Source organism: Choloepus didactylus, chromosome 22 (assembly GCF_015220235.1).
Source record: "Choloepus didactylus isolate mChoDid1 chromosome 22, mChoDid1.pri, whole genome shotgun sequence".
Taxonomy (NCBI): domain Eukaryota; kingdom Metazoa; phylum Chordata; class Mammalia; order Pilosa; family Megalonychidae; genus Choloepus; species Choloepus didactylus.
The window spans coordinates 29,526,838-29,546,421 of NC_051328.1; the positions used below are offsets into that span (position 1 = coordinate 29,526,838).

General features: G+C 42.4%; 1 protein-coding gene and 1 pseudogene across 2 annotated transcripts in view; one reads left to right on the forward strand and one right to left on the reverse strand.

Moving 5' to 3' along the window:
• PDPR (pyruvate dehydrogenase phosphatase regulatory subunit) overlaps positions 1–19,584 on the forward strand; it is a 61,408-nt gene that overhangs the window by 30,423 nt on the left and 11,401 nt on the right. For both annotated transcript variants that reach the window (XM_037816459.1, XM_037816458.1), the window contains 13 exons: positions 4,906–4,987; positions 5,084–5,247; positions 5,974–6,095; positions 6,841–6,958; positions 7,703–7,852; positions 8,644–8,836; positions 10,542–10,666; positions 12,531–12,686; positions 12,851–12,984; positions 13,363–13,511; positions 15,531–15,643; positions 16,474–16,568; positions 17,944–18,033. In XM_037816459.1, coding sequence (XP_037672387.1) covers positions 4,906–4,987; positions 5,084–5,247; positions 5,974–6,095; positions 6,841–6,958; positions 7,703–7,852; positions 8,644–8,836; positions 10,542–10,666; positions 12,531–12,686; positions 12,851–12,984; positions 13,363–13,511; positions 15,531–15,643; positions 16,474–16,568; positions 17,944–18,033 — 1,691 coding nt within the window. The remainder of the gene's footprint in view (positions 1–4,905; positions 4,988–5,083; positions 5,248–5,973; positions 6,096–6,840; positions 6,959–7,702; positions 7,853–8,643; positions 8,837–10,541; positions 10,667–12,530; positions 12,687–12,850; positions 12,985–13,362; positions 13,512–15,530; positions 15,644–16,473; positions 16,569–17,943; positions 18,034–19,584) is intronic.
• LOC119518989 lies at positions 1,988–5,736 on the reverse strand (annotated as a pseudogene).

Sequence of the window (19,584 nt, forward strand, 5' to 3'; positions counted from 1 at the left end):
GGAACATCTTGGGTCAGAAAGGAGGGAGGTGCTCCAAGAATGATGGTGGCCGTGTCGGAAAGACAAGGGACTCCCACGAGTTAAATCTGGAATAATTTGAGCAAGAAAATAGATGAGAGCACTGGATTAGGGCCCATTGTATAAAATAGGAACCATGAGTCCATATTGATAAAATAAACAGAAATTAAAGAAGTGAAAACTGCCTTCCTGAGGAATGCCAACTAATAAGTATAAAGGAATGGTGGACTTAGAAAATCACTATTATAATGTTAATGATTTTAGGCAAGAATCACCAATGGATGCTATAACTAGTAGGTGAAATTTTGAGGGGAAAACAGGATATTTAAAAGGTCTGGCAAAGTATCTCCCCACAAATTACTTATTAATTACGAAGGGAAAAATAGTAACTGTACAGTGGAGAAACCTGCAGATACCACTTTAATTTACTAAGTGATTCAGAATTGATGTCAACAAGAGTGGGACTAACCGAGAGTTGTCATGATGCACTGAGAAGGAAGCCTTCTCTTCTGGGATGTTCCTGCCCAAAATCCATAACCTGGATCTCATTATGAGAAAACATCAGGGAAATCCAGATTGAGGGACTTTCTGCAAAATACATGGTTTCTACTCTTCAAAAATGCCAAGGTCAAGCAAGACAAAGACTGAGGAATTGCTAAGTTGGAAATGATGATAAAACCTTACCTCCTCTTCCTCCCCCACCTCCCTCTAATTAAAAAGAAATCACCCAGGGAGCATATAGAAAGTGCAGATGCTGGGGTCCCACCTCCGGAGATTCTGGTAAATTTCTTTGCTTGGGGAGGGGCCTTAGATGTGGTTACTTTTTGAAGCTTGTCTGCCAATATGTGGCAGCAGCCACTGCACACAGGAATCACCTGTGTCCAGGCCTCAGTCCAGGCCTGCTGGGTCATTTTTTTTTTTAATTCATTTTTACTGAGCTATATTCATGGCATGCAGTCATACAAAGCATACATTCAGTTGTTCACGGTACCATTATATGGTTGTGTGTTCATCACCAAAATTAACTTTTGAACATTTTCATTACCATACACACAAAAATAATAAGAATAAAAATTAAGTGAAAAAGAACGATTCAAGTAAAAAAGAACACTGGGTGGTTTTTTTTTTCTTTTGCCCCCATTTTTCTACTCATTCATCCATACACTGGACAGAGGGGTGTGTGGTCCGTATGGCTTTCCCAATCACATTGTCACCCCTCATAAGCTACATTTTTATACAATCATCTTCAAGATTCATGGTTTCTGGGTTGTAGTTTGCTAGTTTCAGGTATTTACTGCTAGCTATTCCAATTCATTAGAACCTAAAGAGGGTTGTCTATGTTGTGCATAAGAGTGCCCACCAGAGTGACCTCTTGGCTCCTGGAATCTGTCACTGAAGCTTATTTCATTTCCTTTCACATCCCCCTTTTGGTCAAGATGTTCTCCATCCCCCGATGCCAGGTCTAGATTCCTCCCCAGGAGTCATATTCCACGTTGCCAGGGAGATTCACTCCCCTGGGTGTCAGATCCCACGTAGGGGGGAGGGCAGTGATTTCACCTGCCAAGTTGGCTCAGCTAGAGAGACCAAGGGCCTCATCTGAGTAACAAAGAGGCATTTGGGAGGAGGCTCTTAGGCACAATTATAGGCAGGCCTAGCCTCTCCTTTGAAGCAACAGTCTTGCCAAGTGCAAGTCCCTTGGTAGAGGGCTCAGCCCATCAAACCACCAGTCCCCTATGTCTCTGAGCTCATCAGCAACCATCGAGGTGGGGAAGCCCAACACCCCCCCCTTTTTTTTTTCCAATTTTGATATCCTGTTTACTTCAGGATAAATGATGAAAATGTGTTCTAGAAATTTTAATTCCCACTGTGATCAGCAGACAATTTAAGTTAACAATAAGTTGGGAGTCCAGAAGACCAAAAATGATTCAGATCTCTTTCAAAGACCAAACAAGTGCGCGCTGGTGTGCACACCAGCCTGGCCTCGATGATCCCATGTTGCCAGTGTTCTGCACCTGAGATCTTCATGCAATTAAAGGAAGGACAAACACTCTCCCATCATTAGATTGAGTTTTCATGATGGAATGTTTAATGGGACAATGTGAACCCTGAGCATCAATGTAAATCTGCCATAACAGCAGAACTGATTTTATAACACTTCCAGTAAACTTCAAATATATTTCAAACAACCAAACATATCAAAGTTTTTAGTTTTATTAATCCTCTGGTAAAATCTGCACAATCACAGATCAGGTCATTGAAGAATCGTTACTCCTTCTGTTATCCAATCTCCAGCTCACTTTTTGCCAGTACCAGCATTGGCCTTTGCAGTCCCCCTGACTTTCTTCATTCTGTTCTTTCATTCCTTTTGCTGTTTTCTGGAGGTCTTTTTCTTCTCATACAGACCATGTCTTGCAAGTCTGTGTTTGGGTTCATTTTTCTTTGCATAATCCAAGGAGCCATAAATCATGCCAAAGCCAGTTGTCTGCCACCACCAAAATGGGTTCTGACTCCAAATACAAAGATGACATCTGGTGTAGTCTTGTACATTTTCGCTAGTTTTTCCTGAATTTCTGTCTTAGGTACTGTTGCCTTTCCAGGGTGAAGAACATCGATGACCATTTGTTTCCGCTGAAGTAGTTGGTTGGTCATGAATTTCCTGGTCTGGATGGTTACCGTGTCATTCATGATGGCGGGTGATCCTCAAGCAGCCAGAGAGGAAAAGAGCCCCCTGACTTTTTAATACTTCCCAAGTGATTCCAATATGCAGCCAGGCCTGAGAACCCCTGACTTACACAAAGCAGAAATCCAACTGACAAATTATAGTTTCTCTTCTAACCAGCCAGATAGGTTGGTATATGTTTCCAAAGTTGGAAAATAACTGCCTGCTGCTTCTCTCAAGCTGTCCATCCTACCCAGGCATAATATCTTGATATACCAGTATTTCACGTGGTGTCAACTCCACACCATTCAGCCCACATGGATCTAGTCTTTCTCCAAACTCTCACATCCTTTTGTCAGTGCTGTTCATTTAGCAATTTATCCTGTGCTCTCTGTGCCATCTTTTGTATCTGGAACTGTTTCTCACAAGTATTGATTTAATTTCTTATCTTTCTGTTTCCTCAGATACAGTAAAACGTGTGATAGTGGTTAAGTAAAAGTGCACATGGGCTGCCTTCTGGCTCAGCACGCCCAAGGCTGTCTCCCTGCCTGCTGCTCGGCGTGTGAGCTGGCGTGTGTGTGTGCGGAGGCTGGTGCCTGCTTCCCCAGCGCCTGCCGTTCCACGAGTCCCTTTTCTTGCCTTCATGAGTAACGATTCAGTAAAGGTCCTTGTCTGTCTTTATTCTCTCGTGCTGTTTCTAAAGGACAGATTCCTGGAAGAGAGATGATTTGGACGAAGGTCATGCATTTTTTAAACCTCCATAGGTATCGCCAAGCCTCCGCAAAAGGGTTGTGCCCTCTCGGCCAGTGTGTTCCTTTACCGTCTTCCCAACATTGGGCGTTGATAATTTTTGCTTATCTGAGGGAGGGAAAAAAGTTTGAGATTCCAATTTACATTTCCTTCAGGCCATTTATGTCTTTAAAATGCCATTAAGTAGTATGTGTCTCCTTTTTTCATAGCGATTTGTAAGAGGTCTTTTTTATGGCTCTTAACCTTTGACAAAGGTTAATCATTTGCTAGAATTGCTGTAGTTCAAACCTGGAAAGTCCTCTGGGAAAATGGTGGAATTTTAATCTTGTTAACGATGACATGCTGAGCCTGTAGGATTTGTGGTTCTATTTTGGGGGAATATGTTTTTACACAGTACAACATGATGTATCATGTAAGTACACACACAGTGGTGTTCTCTTGTGTAGTCTTTGGTAGTGAGGGGAAAGTAGCTGCTGAACTTTTTATCTGTCTTAAGTTGAAATTCAGAGTCCAGTTGGCTGACAGCCCCTTGGCCACCATCACTGTACTAGTCCAGTAAATCCCTTGTTTCCTCAAACCAAGCTCTGAAATTCCAGTTCTCCAAGCTGGGGCTTTCTTGTCATGACAATGAAGGGTGTATTTATTTGATGATTTCAAGAGAAATTAAGAAAATATTTAGATTATCCCAACCATACCTCCTTTTTGATACCTGCTTGATTTAACATTTTCTTTGTAAGCATTGGGAGTCATTGCTTTTGGGAGGATGTCAAGTGTAATAATGGTTGTATCAGCTTTGTCGATTGCAAACAACAGAAGTCTACTCTAGCTAATGTGGGCAAAAAGGAGTTTGCTAGAAGGACATTGGGGATCTGTGGAATTGGCAGTGCCCCAGCTGTAACTGGAATGGTCTTTCCAGGATCTACTGCTCCTGGGAAGTGAGCTCCAGTGTTCACCTGCTTGCTCTAGACTGGGTGTTCTAGGAGGGTCTGACGGGCTGAGCGTTGCCAGGTGGCTGTGTGACTGTGGGAAGGACAGTGAGGCCCGACCTCTGGTGGCCATAGCTATGAGTGGCCTTCACTGAGGGTTACACCCTGGTAGGATGAGAAAGCGTGCAGTTGCCTAAAGCACTGGAGTATGGGGGTGGGCTCTAAGGAGCATCCACCCCACCCTTCCAGCATGTTTTTTTGTTTTTTTGTTTTTTTTAAATCATAAAATTGTCTTCATGGACGTTAGTGTCTCGTTTGAGCCTCACAAACCTCTGAGCTAGAATGTTTGGATAGGGAATGGAAGGGTGGTTAGTGCATCTGGTGCACTTTTAATTTTCACTAGAACCTCAGAGGAACCAAATTCACTTGCCAGGGACATTAAGTGGCAGTCTCAGGACTCAGCGCAGGCCTCCCAACTTATAACCCGGTGTGCTATCTTGCCACCCTGCATTTTGCCTGATCTGTCACATTATGGGCTGCTTTTTCTTACAGGTTACGTGAGGACAGGCTCAATCCATCTGGCCCAGACCCAGGACCGGCTCATCTCCCTGAAGCGCATCAGCTCAAGGCTGAAGTATGTATGTGGCTAGAGCCTGTCCTGACTTTCCTGCCAGACTGACCTCTGCCACGGGGCCTATGACCGTCATTGTCCCTCTGTGTTCCGTGGCAGTGTCATGGGCATCCCTTCCGAGATCATCTCCCCCAAGAAGGTGGCCAAGCTTCACCCTCTCCTCAACGTGCACGACCTGGTAGGGGCCATGCACGTCCCCGATGATGCAGTGGTGTCCTCTGCTGACGTGGCTCTTGCCCTGGCAAGTGCTGCTTCCCAAAATGGTAAGATATTAGGGTGCTGTTAAGGCGGTGAGGAAGGAAGGGGGTGTCTAAGAAGGTGTCTCACAGTAGGCAGTGGCACCAACTTGACTCTGGAAAAATTCATTGGCGTATTCAGTTTCTGCTTTTGAACACTGAATCTTAAAGTTACTTGTTTTTTTTTTTAATGTGTGTTAAATATTTTCTGTCATGCCCACATTTTTTGTATTAAAGTTTCAAGAAACCGCTTTTAGTGCTGTTGGAACTGATTAATACACTCAGACGTTACGGGGATTTTTTTCTGCACAGGATTTGAGAAGCTCCAAGGATAGAACCTATCTTGGCTTAATCCACAAGTGAAATCCTGCCTGAGTGTGGAAATGATTAAGGGGAAAACTTACCGATGTGCAGGGTGTTACATATTGTGGGTGACCTGACTCTTGGTGTGGGTAGGTTAGAATTTAGGATGCTCTGTCTGGGCTTCCTCTCCTCTGCCCCTGTTACGATTCCTGGAATTTACTTACTGTGTACTCGTCATTTTTTAATTGGCCTGCTATTTTCAAATTAGGAAAGGCTCATTTATTCAGGTTCAAGGATGTGGTTCCTAGGGTTTTTTGTTTTGATTTGTTTTTTTAAATTAAGACATTAGCCTGATGTTTTCACTGTTCTTAATGGGTTGAGAATCTGCTACAGATGCCCCAATTCTGGAACATCAGCTGATGCGCCAACTCTTTTTTTACCTTGGAACAGGTGTTCAGATCTATGACCGGACAGCTGTCCTTCATGTAATTATCAAAAAAGGTCAAGTCACTGGCGTGGAGACAGATAAAGGACAGATCGAATGCCAGTATTTTGTCAACTGTGCTGGTCAGGTAGGTTAGCCACAGCATTGGCTTGCTGGTTTTCTTATCTGACTTCTGTCTTTAGGATTTTTTGGTGTAGAAGAGTCAGCTCAATATTGTGACTGATTAAACAGCCATCAGGAACTACATTGAACCGGGAAACTCAGAATTCCTGTATTCTAAACCAGAAACCTACATCTGTCTCCTTAGCCGTCTTCCATCCTGGGTCTGTTGGTGCCGTCCTGGTTGGGAAGGCCAGGGAACAGTTGGGTGTTGACCTGGGGTCTCTCTCTGGTGTTACATTTCCTAGCAAGTTAAGTATTAGGGTCTTTCATTGTGTCAGGAGCATGGACTCAGTTTCCAGAACACTAAGCTGTGTTTTTAAGGCAAACTGGTCTCTTCTGTTCTACTCAGCAGTCTTATGGTGACCTAGGAAACACTTTTTGCCATGTGAAGTTTACTCAGTGATTGGTATTTGAGATTTCTGGTTGAGGCCTGGCATTTTGTTAAAAGGTCTCCATGTGCTTCCTTTACTAGTTGGTAAATCTATGTTCCTTTGATCTAAAAGTAATGTTCAGGGTTTAAAAAGTAAAGTATTGCTCCTCATCCAAATAATTGAACTAAAGCAGGCTGATGCTTGGCTTTCTGCACTTGACACTGTAGCAAGAGTAGTACACACAAACCACTTGAAATTAACCCCTTTTCCAGAGGCGGAACTTGCTCATTTGTATTTCTTTTCCTCTTCCCACCTACAAATCAATCTGTCCATTTGTAGTGGGCATACGAGCTGGGTCTGTCCACCGAGGAGCCGGTTAGTATCCCGTTACATGCCTGCGAACACTTCTACCTTCTGACTCGCCCCTTGGAGACCCCTCTGCAGAGCAACACACCAAGTGAGGACTTGCACTTTTTTTTTAATCTTGTTTATTGCCAGTATTCTGTCCTCTGAAAAAGAAGACTTTCTGCTAAGGACAGACTGTGCTCAAAAGAGTCTTCTTTTCTGGAGCATGTTGTAGGGAGGTAGATCCAGTTCTAAGTTTTCTTTATAACTCTTTATGTAAGGATGGCCAAAACGGGATTTCCACTTTAGCGATTTTTTTTTTCAAGCTAATTTTAGCCCCAAACAGAGGGCTATTGAGAATGTTTGGATAGGGAATGTAACCTTGAGTTTTGGTCTTGAATGCTATAAATTGTAGAGATGTAATAGGTAAGCTTTACACATATGTGACTCAGTGATTCTGAGTGCTGTAAAGAGAGGGTTTTGATACTGTTTTGGAGTCTTAGTCCCGGGACTGGACTCTGTGTGCTCCACCCTTCCTGTTGGACTCTCGCTTGTTACATAGTTTGTGAGGACGAGTTAAAGCTTCTTGATAACTGGTAGGTCTAGGGGTAATCAGGAAACAGATTGCACAGTAAATCTAAGTGGGGGGATTCCCCCCCCCCCCCATGCCCTTGGAAGGTGCCTTAAAGCAAAGGGCTGCCTGCCATTCTGGGAGGCTGTTTTGTTACTAAAGCCACTAATGGGAGCTTGTTCTGTTTCTCTTTCTGTCCACTGGGAGAGCTGGCCTGCCTCTAAGCTTTCGTTATTCTCTTCTGCTTCCCGCTCCCTTGTCTCCCTTGTCACTTCTCTTCCTCAGCCATTGTAGATGCCGATGGAAGAATTTATATTCGGAACTGGCAGGGCGGCATCCTGTCTGGGGGCTTTGAGAAGAACCCGAAACCAATTTTCACCGAGGGCAAGAACCAGCTGGAGATTCAGAACCTGCAGGAAGACTGGGATCACTTCGGTGTGTGGACTAGAGTAGAGCAGTAATGCCTTGTATGTGCCTGACAGTCTATATTTTTCAAAACGTTTTCAAGAATAATTCCTTCTTTGATGTTCATAACAACCCCACAGGGTACAGTGGTGGTTACACTGGGTGCTCCGCCAAGCTTAGTTGCCTGGTCTAAGGAAGCAGATTCGGGAGGTTAAAATCTAGGTTGGCTGACTTTTGACTTATCTTTTCACATAAAACCATTGTTGAGATTTTAGGCTAGAAGGAGGCCTTTTGGTAGGACTTCATATAAAATTGAAGAGATTTTTTAGAAAGCAAAATTGTTTTGTTAATTTGGTCTTTTACTCAATGCTTTATAATACTAATGTGATTTATTAATGTTGTTAGTTAGTATAGTCACAATTCCACATTCAAATGATATGGAAGGGTCTATAATGAAAAATTTCCCTCCTACCCTTCATGAATGTTTTCCTATCTTTTTAGGTGCCATTTAAGAGCTTTTCCACTCATACTGATCCCTTCTAGATTATTATTTGTAGCCACATATATTCTTTGTTATTCTGTAGCTCCTTTCTTTTGTAAAGATCACTTTTTTTCCCATCAGTCTTTATGCCAAACATTTTTCATGTGTGTACTGATTCCATCAAGGTTTCTGCTTTCTGACAAGTGGCCCAGTTGGTTCTTAGAAAATCCCTTGTATGGGATTTTCTGAAAGGAGAAGGAGGGAAAAAAGCACAAGAGGTAGAAAGGTCTTGAATTCCCTGAAGGTGAGGGTTCTGTTCGGGTTTGCTTTTATTGCTCAGAGCCCCTGCTGAGCTCCCTCCTGCGCAGGATGCCGGAATTGGAGGCTCTGGAGATCATGAAGCTGGTGAACTGCCCCGAGACGTTCACACCAGACATGAGGTGCATCATGGGCGAGTCTCCCACGGTTCAGGGCTACTTTGTCCTGGCGGGAATGAACTCCGCTGGCCTTTCGTTTGGCGGAGGAGCTGGAAAGTAAGTCTCTCTCCTCAGAATCAGCTGTGAACTATGTCAGCTTGCTGGGCGTCTTCCCTTCTAGAATTATTTTTAGTTAATGCTGTCTATAATATATTTAACCTAATCTGTTAATTATGAGATGATGATACTTTTAATTGGAGAGTTGTTTGCTTCAATGTAACACCACAGGAGCATCCCCCCATCTTCCAGTAGTGTTGACACTCCTCCTTTGGAATTAGCCTCAGGGCCTGTGGGATGTTTTTTTTTTTTTTTTTTTTTTTAAATCTTCATTTTATTGAGATATATTCACATACCACGCAGTCATACAAAACAAATCGTACATTCGATTGTTCACAGTACCATTACATAGTTGTACATTTATCACCTAAATCAATCTCTGACACCTTCATTAGCACACACACAAAAATGTGGGATGTTTTTTGTACTTTTTGAGTAGTAACAAATATTGGTCTCTTTGAGTTTCGAGATACCAACTGTGGTAAGTGAGGTGATCAAGTTGGATGATAGAAGTTTTATTTAAAGTGTGGGTACTAACCACACTAATGCAAAAGAATAATGTGTGTGTGAGGGGGTGGTATATGGGAACTCCGCAAAATATTGCAAATATTCTAAAGTTTGAACAGCTGCAAAAGTAATTCAGAACCCAAACTGAGAACTCAAACATATCCCTCACCCATATACCCAGATCCACCACTTTTAATATTTGCCATACCATTCTATCTTTCCATCCATCTGTCTACCTGTCTTCCTGTTCATCTCTGTTTTCTAAACATTTGAGAGGTGGTTCTATACATCATGCTTGAGCACTTAATACGTCCATGTGTATGTCCTAAGCACGAGGGTATTCACTAATGTAACCACCTTAAGTACAGTTATCATGTTCAAGCAGTTTAACAGTGATATGAAGCTAAAAGTCTATATTCCAGTTATTTCATATGTCCAAATAATGTCCTCTTGGGCATTTTCTCCTTCATTAGTAATCCATTCCAGGATTGCATTTAATTGTCATTGTCTCCTTAGTTACTTTTTTTTTTCAATTGTGAAAACATAAAATACAACAAAAAAAATTCTCATCTCAGACACTCCCAAGCGTACCATTCAGTGGATTAATCGCATTCCCAGTGTTGTGCTACCTTCACCGCCATCCAGGACCAACCAGAACTTCCCCATCACCCCAAACAAAGCCCACACCTTTATGCATTAACTCCCCATTCCCTGTCCCCCTTGCCCCTGGTAAACTACTTTCTGTCTCTGTGCATTTGCATTTGCATATGGCTATTTCATGTAAGTAGAAGCATATAGTATCTGTCCCTTTGTGTCTGGCTTACTTGAGTGAAATTTCAGTCAACCCGCATTCTTCAGGGTCCATCCATGTAGTGGCATGTAGCAGAACTTCATTTCTTTGAAGGCTGAGTGGTATTCCATTGTCTGTATGTACCAGTGGCTTATATCTTAAATACTTTCCCAGGAATCTTACCATTAGAACTAATTCCTCATTGTGATCTTGTGAGAGCAAGAGATAGACACTTCTTTATTTGTGTTTTCCAGAGAAGTTAAGGAGATTGCCTGGAATTGCTCAACTTGTCTGTGACAAGATAGGATTTTTCGAATCAGTGGATTCATAATTCTTACTGCAGTGCTTTTATCCCCCTGAATTTCATATCTGAGGCCTAGTAACTGCTTCTTTCCCCTCTCTAACCAGGTACCTTGCTGAATGGATGGTACATGGCTATCCCTCTGAAAATGTCTGGGATTTGGACTTAAAGCGTTTTGGAGTTCTCCAGAGCAGCCGCACCTTTCTTCGCCACAGGGTCATGGAAGTCACGCGTAAGGGAACACCGTCCCAGTTGTGCCTAGTTCTTGGTATCTTTTCTGGTTGCCTGTGTTGTCATTCGGAAGGGCAGATGTTTCCTCTGTTCTTTAATAACTGCTTTGAGTTTGGCTTTTACAGGCCTGAGCTGGGAGCATTGTGCTGGTGTTGGGTACTATTTATGAAATATTTTCTTATGTATATTGTACCTTGTTTACTTTTGGGGACAAGAAAGAAGAGGGCTTTCAGGTGGTAATTCCTGTCATGCTCCCCGCAGCAGCTTCTGTGTATTCCCAGAAGCTTGCAAGACCCCAGGTCAGAGTGAATTGTCTCTTCTCCCCACTTGGTGTTTGAGAACGTTCTTTGCTTTCCAAGACAGAGAATTTGCCAAGTTTTTCAAAGCTCCAGGCTTCTCTGAGTGACTTTCAACGTTAATCCATTCATTGTACGCTGTCGAGATAGGAGTCCGTTTCCATGTAAATACAAAACATACATTCCTGCTCTCTTCTCCTTGCTCTTGCTTCCCTCCAACTGTGAAAGGGTGGCCTCTTCATTTAAACTTAACTGGTTATTCTAGCTTGTTGCTTATTTTCCAGTAAGCACTTAGAGGCAGCTTTAGTATCAGGAACTGAACCAAATCATGTAGGTTCTGCAGGTTGAAATTTCATTTTCCTATTCTGAGGAACTGTTCTCAGACTTTGCCAAAGCATTTCTGAATGTTTTTGGCCTGTTTATGCTCAGAACTAAAGGTCTGCCTTGCTATGACCACTCCATTGTTGGTCACGAATGAGCTGCTGGTTTAGTACCAGACTCACTTGCAGGGGACCTTTGGACGGCTCTCGTGCTGCGTGCTCTCTTCTGGCCTATAGCAGAGAACTTACGTACGTCCCGTGGAAGGTGAAGGACCCCAAGGCAGTATATTTCACTGCTCAAGTTCTTAATTTTTATTACCTATTTTGGTTAAAATGTTGAACTATTGTTAAGTCCAGATTTCCCCATCCATAGTTACTTTAGAACCTGTGAAAATCATGACTGAGCTTGAACTTCTCCTTGGTGTCAGACACTTTTGGTGGCTACCTCTGATTCTCATAAAATAGAAATTGCAGGCATCGTAGAAATCGGAGAAGGGAAAAGTAGGACCTAAAGTACCAGAGGAGATTAACATATTGTCCCAATATAAGGAACTAGCATGGCTTCCTTTGCTCTTATTCTCCAACCTACCCCGACCCCAGTGTACCTTTTGTTTGGAATGATGTGAGGTCAGATCATCACACTCGTTCTTTGTTTTTCACTTAACTGCTGTTGCAGGTTGGACATTAGGAGAACTGAATTCTGACCCTAGCTTTCTTCTGTGAGTAACGTCTCTGGGACAGTGCTATGCGGTCTCTCAGATTTCAGAGCCACCTATTCTAGGTATGATTCATGTCCTCTTACTTTAGAAATGGGTAACTATTAGAGAGGAAGAGTCTGTCACAGGCCTGAAATCCTAGAGCACAGCCATGTAGAGAAGCGAGTGCCATTCTCCCCCCTTGGTAACCACCTGTGTGGATATAGTCTTCATCTCTGCGATGTACTTACGAAGTTTGAGAACTGTGAACTTTCTCCCAGTGCTTCTGCCTGCTGATTTAGAGCTGTAGTTGTGAATGGAGACCTGGTGCCATGATGTGGCTCATGGTGGTATAACTTTGTGGGGGAATCACACCAGCTCTTGCATTGTTCCTTTCCTCCAGATTGTGCTTGTTCTGCTTGGTAATATTTGGCATGTTGGCCCTAGAAAATGTTCTCCTTTGATAGGAATGACTCCAGCATCTAGTTGCTGTTGGATACTCAGGTCTTAAGTCTGTGGCTTGGGCATTGATAGACTGTTTTTATCCTTTCTAGCTCTGCTCTATGATCTGAAGGTTCCCCGCTGGGATTTCCAGACCGGTAGGCAGTTACGGACGTCTCCCCTCTATGACCGGTTGGATGCCCAAGGAGCCAGGTGGATGGAGAAGCATGGATTTGAGAGGCCAAAGTATTTTGTTCCACCTGATAAGGGTAAGAGGTCACATTCTTGTTTTTGCTTGTTTATTTTTTTGTCCTGAGAATTAACAAAACTTATTTGAAAATGTAAATAGCTAGAATGTATTCCTGGAAGAGTAAATAATTAAAACCTGTTATACTGTAGTATTTTGAGGTGTGTTTGTGTTTCTGTTCTGTAGACCTCCTGGCATTGGAACAGAGCAAGACTTTCTATAAACCAGATTGGTTTGACATTGTGGAGTCTGAAGTCAAGTGCTGTAAGGAGGCTGTGTGTGTCATTGACATGTCTTCTTTTACAAAGTTTGAGATAACCGTAAGTATTTGGGAGCCAAAATAACAGATAAGGGAGCTTTTTATTATTAATCGACGGCCTCCTGGTTTTTCATTTATCACTTCAAAACTGATTTTGTAAGAATTTTTGTTCATTTTAGCATTTCATCTCTATTATAACATTCTTCTTAATTTTTCTCTCTTTGTTTCTGGTTTTTAATTTGCCTGGAGAGGAACCTTTATAATTAGAATTGACAGCTAACTCTCCCTCCAGCTTCTTATAGTAGAGAGTAGAGTCAATCTGCAAATATTGTTGCCTGGGTAGTGGTAGTGCAAGTTGTGTTGTGCTTCAGGTCGTGTTACCCAGTCAAACTCTGCTGTGCTTACTGCTCGCTCACTGCTTCATTCTCTCGCCCTGCAGTCCACTGGGGATCAGGCATTAGAAATTCTACAGTACCTCTTTTCCAACGACCTGGATGTGCCTGTGGGCCACATCGTGCACACTGGCATGCTCAATGAGGGTGGAGGGTATGAAAACGACTGCAGCATAGCACGGCTGAGCAAGCGCAGGTGAGATTGACTAACTGTCCCACCCTGCTCCCTCCAGCACCCGGGTTCCTAAGGGTCCTGGAGCCGAGCAGAGCAGCTAACGCATTCTTCCAGGAAACCATAATTACGTCAAGAACAAAAAAACCATTTCATTAACTCTTTGGCCAGTTCCTTGGCAGCAAAATACAAAAGAAATCACACACACACAAACATACATGTACACAAAAGGCAAGGTGGGGAGAGGTGAAGGAGAAACCCACCAGATTATGTAAAACTAAGGGTAGGAGAGTCAGTTGCCCTCTGGGAGAAGAAGCCTTATCCTACTGTTGATAGGCCTGTAATTTTTTTACACTAACAGGAACCTTGAATCTTTTGTTTTGTTGTTATGTGATATATCCTAGAATGATGTTCTTGGCCCTCCATGAAACCTGCTTTGAAACTAAGTGAGACCATGAGTGCTTTTTTTTAAAATGCAATTTTATTGAGATATAGTCACACATCACATAGTCCATCCAAAGTGTACAGTGACTCACAGTATCATTGTATACTTGTGCATTCGTCACCACAGTTTTTGAACATTTTCATTACTCCAAAATAAATAAATAAACCACCTAAAATATCTCATACCCCATATCCCCCCTTATTATTTATATATATATTTTTTGTCTTTATTTTATTACTCTTCTGCCCATACACTGGGTAAAGGGAATGTCAGTCACAAGGTTTTCACAACCACACGGTCAAATGATAAAAGCTGTATATAGACAGACAATCATCATGAAGAATCAAGTCTACTCTATTACAGTTCAACAGATTCAGGTATTTCCTTCTAGTTACTCGAATACACTAAAAGCTGAAAAGAAATATCCGTATAATGCGTAAGAATAACCTCCAGAATGACCTCTTGACTCTTTGAAATCTCTTAGCCTCTGCGATCTTGTTTTGTTTCATTTCTTTTACCCCTTTTGGTTAAGAAGGCATTCTCAATCCCATAGTGCCACCAGGCTCACTCCTGGGAGTTATGTCGCATGTTGCCAAGGAGACCACACCCCTGGGAGTCATGTCCCACATAGTGGGGAGACTAGTAAGTTTATTTGCAGAGTTGTCTGAGAGAGAGGCCCATACTCGAGCAACAAAAGAGGTTCTCTGGTGGTGACTCTTAGGCAGAATTATAAGTAGGCTTAGCTTCTCCTTTGCAAGAATAAGTTTCATGTTCAGATGTGGCCCCCTCTCTCTTGCTAAGCCAGTGTGGCAGGTGAATTCACTGCCCTCCCCCCTAGGTGGGACCTGATTCCCAGGGGTGTAAATCTCCATGGCAATGCAGGATATGACTCCCGGGGATGAGCCTGGACCTGGCATTGTGGGATTGAGAACATCTTTTTGACCAAAAGGGGAAAGCAAAATGAAACAAAGTTTCAGTGGCTGAGAGATTTCATATGGAGTTGCGAGGTCAGACTGGAGGGCATTCTTATGCGCTATATAGATATCCCTTTTTAGGTTTTAGTGTATTGGGATAGCTAGAAGTAAATACCTGAAACTGTCAAACTGCAACCCAATAGCCTTGATTCTTGAAGACTATTGTATAACTATGTAGCTTACATGGGGTGACGGTGTGATTGTGAAAACCTTGGGGCTCACACTCCCTTTATCCAGTGTATGGATTGGATGAATAGAAAAATGGGGACAAAAACTAAAGGAAAAATTGGGTGGGATGGGGGGCGATAATTTGAGTGTTCTTTTTTAACTTTTATTTTTTATTTTTATTTCTGGTATAAGGAAAATGTTCAAAAATTGGGGTGATGAATGCACAACTATATGATGATCCTGTGAACAGTTGATTATACACCATGGATGATTGTATGGTATGTGAATATATCTCAGTAAAACTGAATTTAAAAAAATAAGTCTCATAAGGGCAAGCCTCAAGATCGAGGGCTTGATTTATTAAATTGGGAATCCCTAATACATGTGAGAATCCACGAATGCTTCTTGATCCTCTTTGGCTACCCAGTTTTGAATACTTTTGGGTCTTGCTTTCAGTTTCTTCATGATTTCGCCCACTGACCAGCAGGTCCACTGTTGGTCCTGGCTTAAGAAACACATGCCGGAAGACACCAACCTGCTTCTGGAGGACGTCACCTGGAAATACACGGGTAAGGGGGGCCTTTTGGGAATGGCTTAATTTCCTGATGGTCCCTTCCAGCAGGCCTCTCAAGGGAGCAGCCCCTCCTCTCCTACCATCTAACTTGGGGTTCAGGCCTCCCCCTCCCACTTACCTGGCTCCTATCCTTCACCCACACTTGTGTTTACTCGACCTGCTCTCATTCTCAACTCATTGTAGTAGCAGATGTGGTTAATTTCAAGCTAGGAACTGGCCATCCACAGGATCTTACTGATCAGAGGTTCTGCTCTAGCCTCTATTAGGTGGTTGCTGAGTAATCAGCACAAGCTGCACTCATGAACATCAAAGTCCAGGGTGGACTGGGCTGCTCTCCTCAGGGGTCTCCTCCAGGCACTGTTTCAGGATTGGGGGCTTTTCCATCATGCAGCCGTACCATTTGGAACCTGTGACTTCTAACTCACTGCAGAAGGAAAGAGAAATGGGAAATGTGCAGGGGGATGTGGCCAGCCCAGGATGTGGGCTCATACCCCATTGGACAGGACTTGGTCTCATGAGCTGAGTGTTGCTGCAGGGGAGGCTGTGCAGTGGTGTCTTCCTGCGTTCCCAGGAAGAGGAAACACATGGGCCACTGTCACACCAGCACCAGCAGTAGCTGCCCTTAGCAGGCATGTCAGTAGAGGTGTGTTTGCCAGAATTGGGACACTCTGTATCCATCCCTGGGTGGCGTGAGCATAGGGCTGGGTGCTGTCGTGGTTTCACTACCCAGCCTGGCCATCGGTGAGCACGTCCACAGTGGCCCTGCACCACTGGCTCAGCTGTTCACATGGAGAGACAAGGCATCTGTTGTTCTTTTCTGTTTAGCTCTCAATCTGATTGGCCCTCGTGCTGTGGATGTTCTGTCCGAGTTGTCCTATGCCCCTATGACTCCAGACCACTTCCCAAGTCTCTTTTGCAAGGTGGGTGCCCAAAAAGTCCTATTTTTTAAATGGACAGGGATTTTTTTCTTTCATAATGGTGGCAGTTACTTATTCTTTCTCTGGTATTATACCTGTAAGGAATGTTTTGACCTTTATTAAGCAAACAGCAAATGACCAAGTGAATGCATGCATGCTTTTCCTCCTCCTTCAGGGTCTCATTTAATAATCATTAGGATGTCTTTGTGGTGGATTTAACTTATCTAAAGGCCAGCTCTACATGTTTATTGGTTTCTGTAGCAGTGGACTAAATTTTTAAGTTACAGGGTTATGATAATGCTAATCAATGTCCAGGATCTCTTTCTCTCCCTGCAGTGCTTCCTCTTTTTCATATTCAGGGTAAGAACTACTTTGTACATGGCATCTTCAAGTAAGAAATGGTTTGGGCAAATACCTAAACAACTTAAAAAATTTTCTTTCTTCCAAGTGGCAGCTGTAGCTGAGTGAAACAATTGTAACTGAATGAAATAAACGAAAACTGAATACTCCCTAGAAGTGGCTAACTAGAAAGGTCCAAACTGACAGACATTTTGCTAACCTGCAATGAGTGAATAGGAGACAGTCACTGTTGGAGGCTTTCTGAAGTTCAAACCAAAGTTGGGTTCCACCTACAAATTGTTTTTTACTGTCTTCCTTTTTCTTCACAGCAGAGAGAAAGCAACAGAAAACTGCTGTTAGCTGTCAGCAGAGCCCTTCACATGCTTTCTTTGCTTTCTGGAAGGGGCGCTCCACATGCTCGCTCCTGGAGGGGCCATGTTGTGGTTTCCTAAGGCAGCAGTTCGCTTCAGTGCCCTCTAGGACTTAGCACTTTCCCTTCTAGGAACCGTGATTCAGTCAGTGATTAGGTGACTGAGCTGCTGTAAACATGTTTTGAAAATTAGAAGCCAGATCTCTGGCCCCAGAGTAGCAGATGACTCGTGTTGTACAGGCATTAGATGTCATGTTTTTATGGCAGGTGCCCAGGATTTGTCTGCAGAGTCACCCAAACGAGACATTGGCCTAGTCTGCATTGCTCTCCATACATACCTCTAAAGCAGTTCTTTAGCAGCTTTTTGCAAAAAGAAGTATTTCATGCTTATGAAAGATTTTGCCTCCACTTCCCACCATCAGCTTGGCTAACACATCTGAAGTGGTGATATTCATGAGAAGAGGTATTGTAAAGGCTGTGCTCCAATTTTATTGACCTCAGTTTATGGAAACAGGCCCTTTTCAGGATGAGATTCTTTTCTTTACATGAATCTTCTTTAGTGTTAAAGAAAGGGTGCAGGGTTAATGGGTGGGGCTTACCTCAGGCAGAATTCCCTTAACAGATAAGCTTTGGATGCCCACGGCAGACTTTCTCCCTTTGTTTCTACAGGAAATGAGCGTGGGCTACGCAAATGGGATCCGAGTCATGAGCATGACGCACACAGGGGAGCCGGGCTTCATGCTGTACATCCCCATCGAGGTGAGTGGGCCCTGCAGAAAGGGCTTTATCTGACTGATCCTTTATAACTGAAATAGGTTGCATTAAAGAGATATTAACTAAGCTACTTAATTTAAGTAGGTAATAAATTTCACATGGTTTAAAAATAGAAACCTATGAAAAGTATTTGGTACCATCTCACTGGTTCTAGTCCCTCCCAGCCACCATCACTGATATTAGTGTTCACTTTCTTTTTGTATCTTGTGTCAAAGATTTTTATGTATATGCACGCAAATTCAAAGACACATTCTTACCCTTTTATTTTTTTAATTAGAGAGGTTGTGCATTTACAGAACAATCATGCATAAAATACAGAATTCCCATATACTATCCAATTATTAACACCTTGCATTGGTGTGGTACATTTGTTACAGTTAAGGAAAGCAACATTTGTATAATTGTACTATTAACTCTAATCCATGATTTAACCTAAGAGTTTGCTGTTTTTGTAGTGCAGTGCCATGTTTGTTTTTTAATTTTAGTCTATTATTAAATATACAATTTCATAGTTTCCCTTTTAACTGCATTTAGATATATATTTCAGTGCTATTAATTATTTTCACGATGTTGTGCTACCATCACCACCATCCATTACTAAAACATTCCCATCATTCCAAATGGGAACTGTGTACATCTTAAGCCTCACCTTCCCATTCCCTACCCCCACCCCATCCCCTGGTAACCTGTATTCTAGATTCTGACTCTGAGTTTGCTTATTCTAATTATTTCAGATCAGTGAGATTATACAGTATTTGTCCTTTTGTATGTGGCTTATTTCACTCAGCATGATGTCTTCAAGGTTCTGTGTTGTCACGTATCAGGACTTCATCCCTTTTTACAACTGAATAATGTTCTTTTATACAGATAACACCACATTTTGTTTATCCATTCATTGGTTGATGGACCCTTGGGATGCTTCTATCTTTTGGCAATTGTGAATAATGACGCTGTGAACATCAGTGTGCAAATATGTGTTTGAGTCCTTGCTTTCAATTCTTTTGGGTATAGATAGATATGGGATTGCTGGGTCATATGGTAATTCTGTTCTTAACTTTTTGAGGAACCACCAAACTGTCTTCCACTGTGGCTGCACCATTTTACATTACATTGAATGAGTGTTCCTGTTTCTTGGCATTTTCTTCAACACTTGTAATTTTCTGGTTTTTTGATAGTAGTTGCTCTAGTGGGTGTGGGATGGTATGAATGTTGTTGTGGTTTTGATTTGCATTTCCTTGATGGCTAATGATGTTAAGCATCTTCTTGTGCTTTTTGGTTATTTGTGTATATTCTTTGGAGAGATATCTATTTTAAGTCTTTTGCCCATTTTTAATTGGGTTGTTTATCTTTTTTGTTGTTAAGTTTAAGGATTTCTTTATATATTCTGGATATTAAACCTTTATCAGATATGTGGTTTCCAAATATTTTCTCCCGTTGTGTAGGATGTCACTTTACTTTCATGATAAAATTCTTTGAGGCCCCAAAGTTTTTAATTTTGATGAGATCACATTTATCTATTTTTTTTTTCTTTTGTTG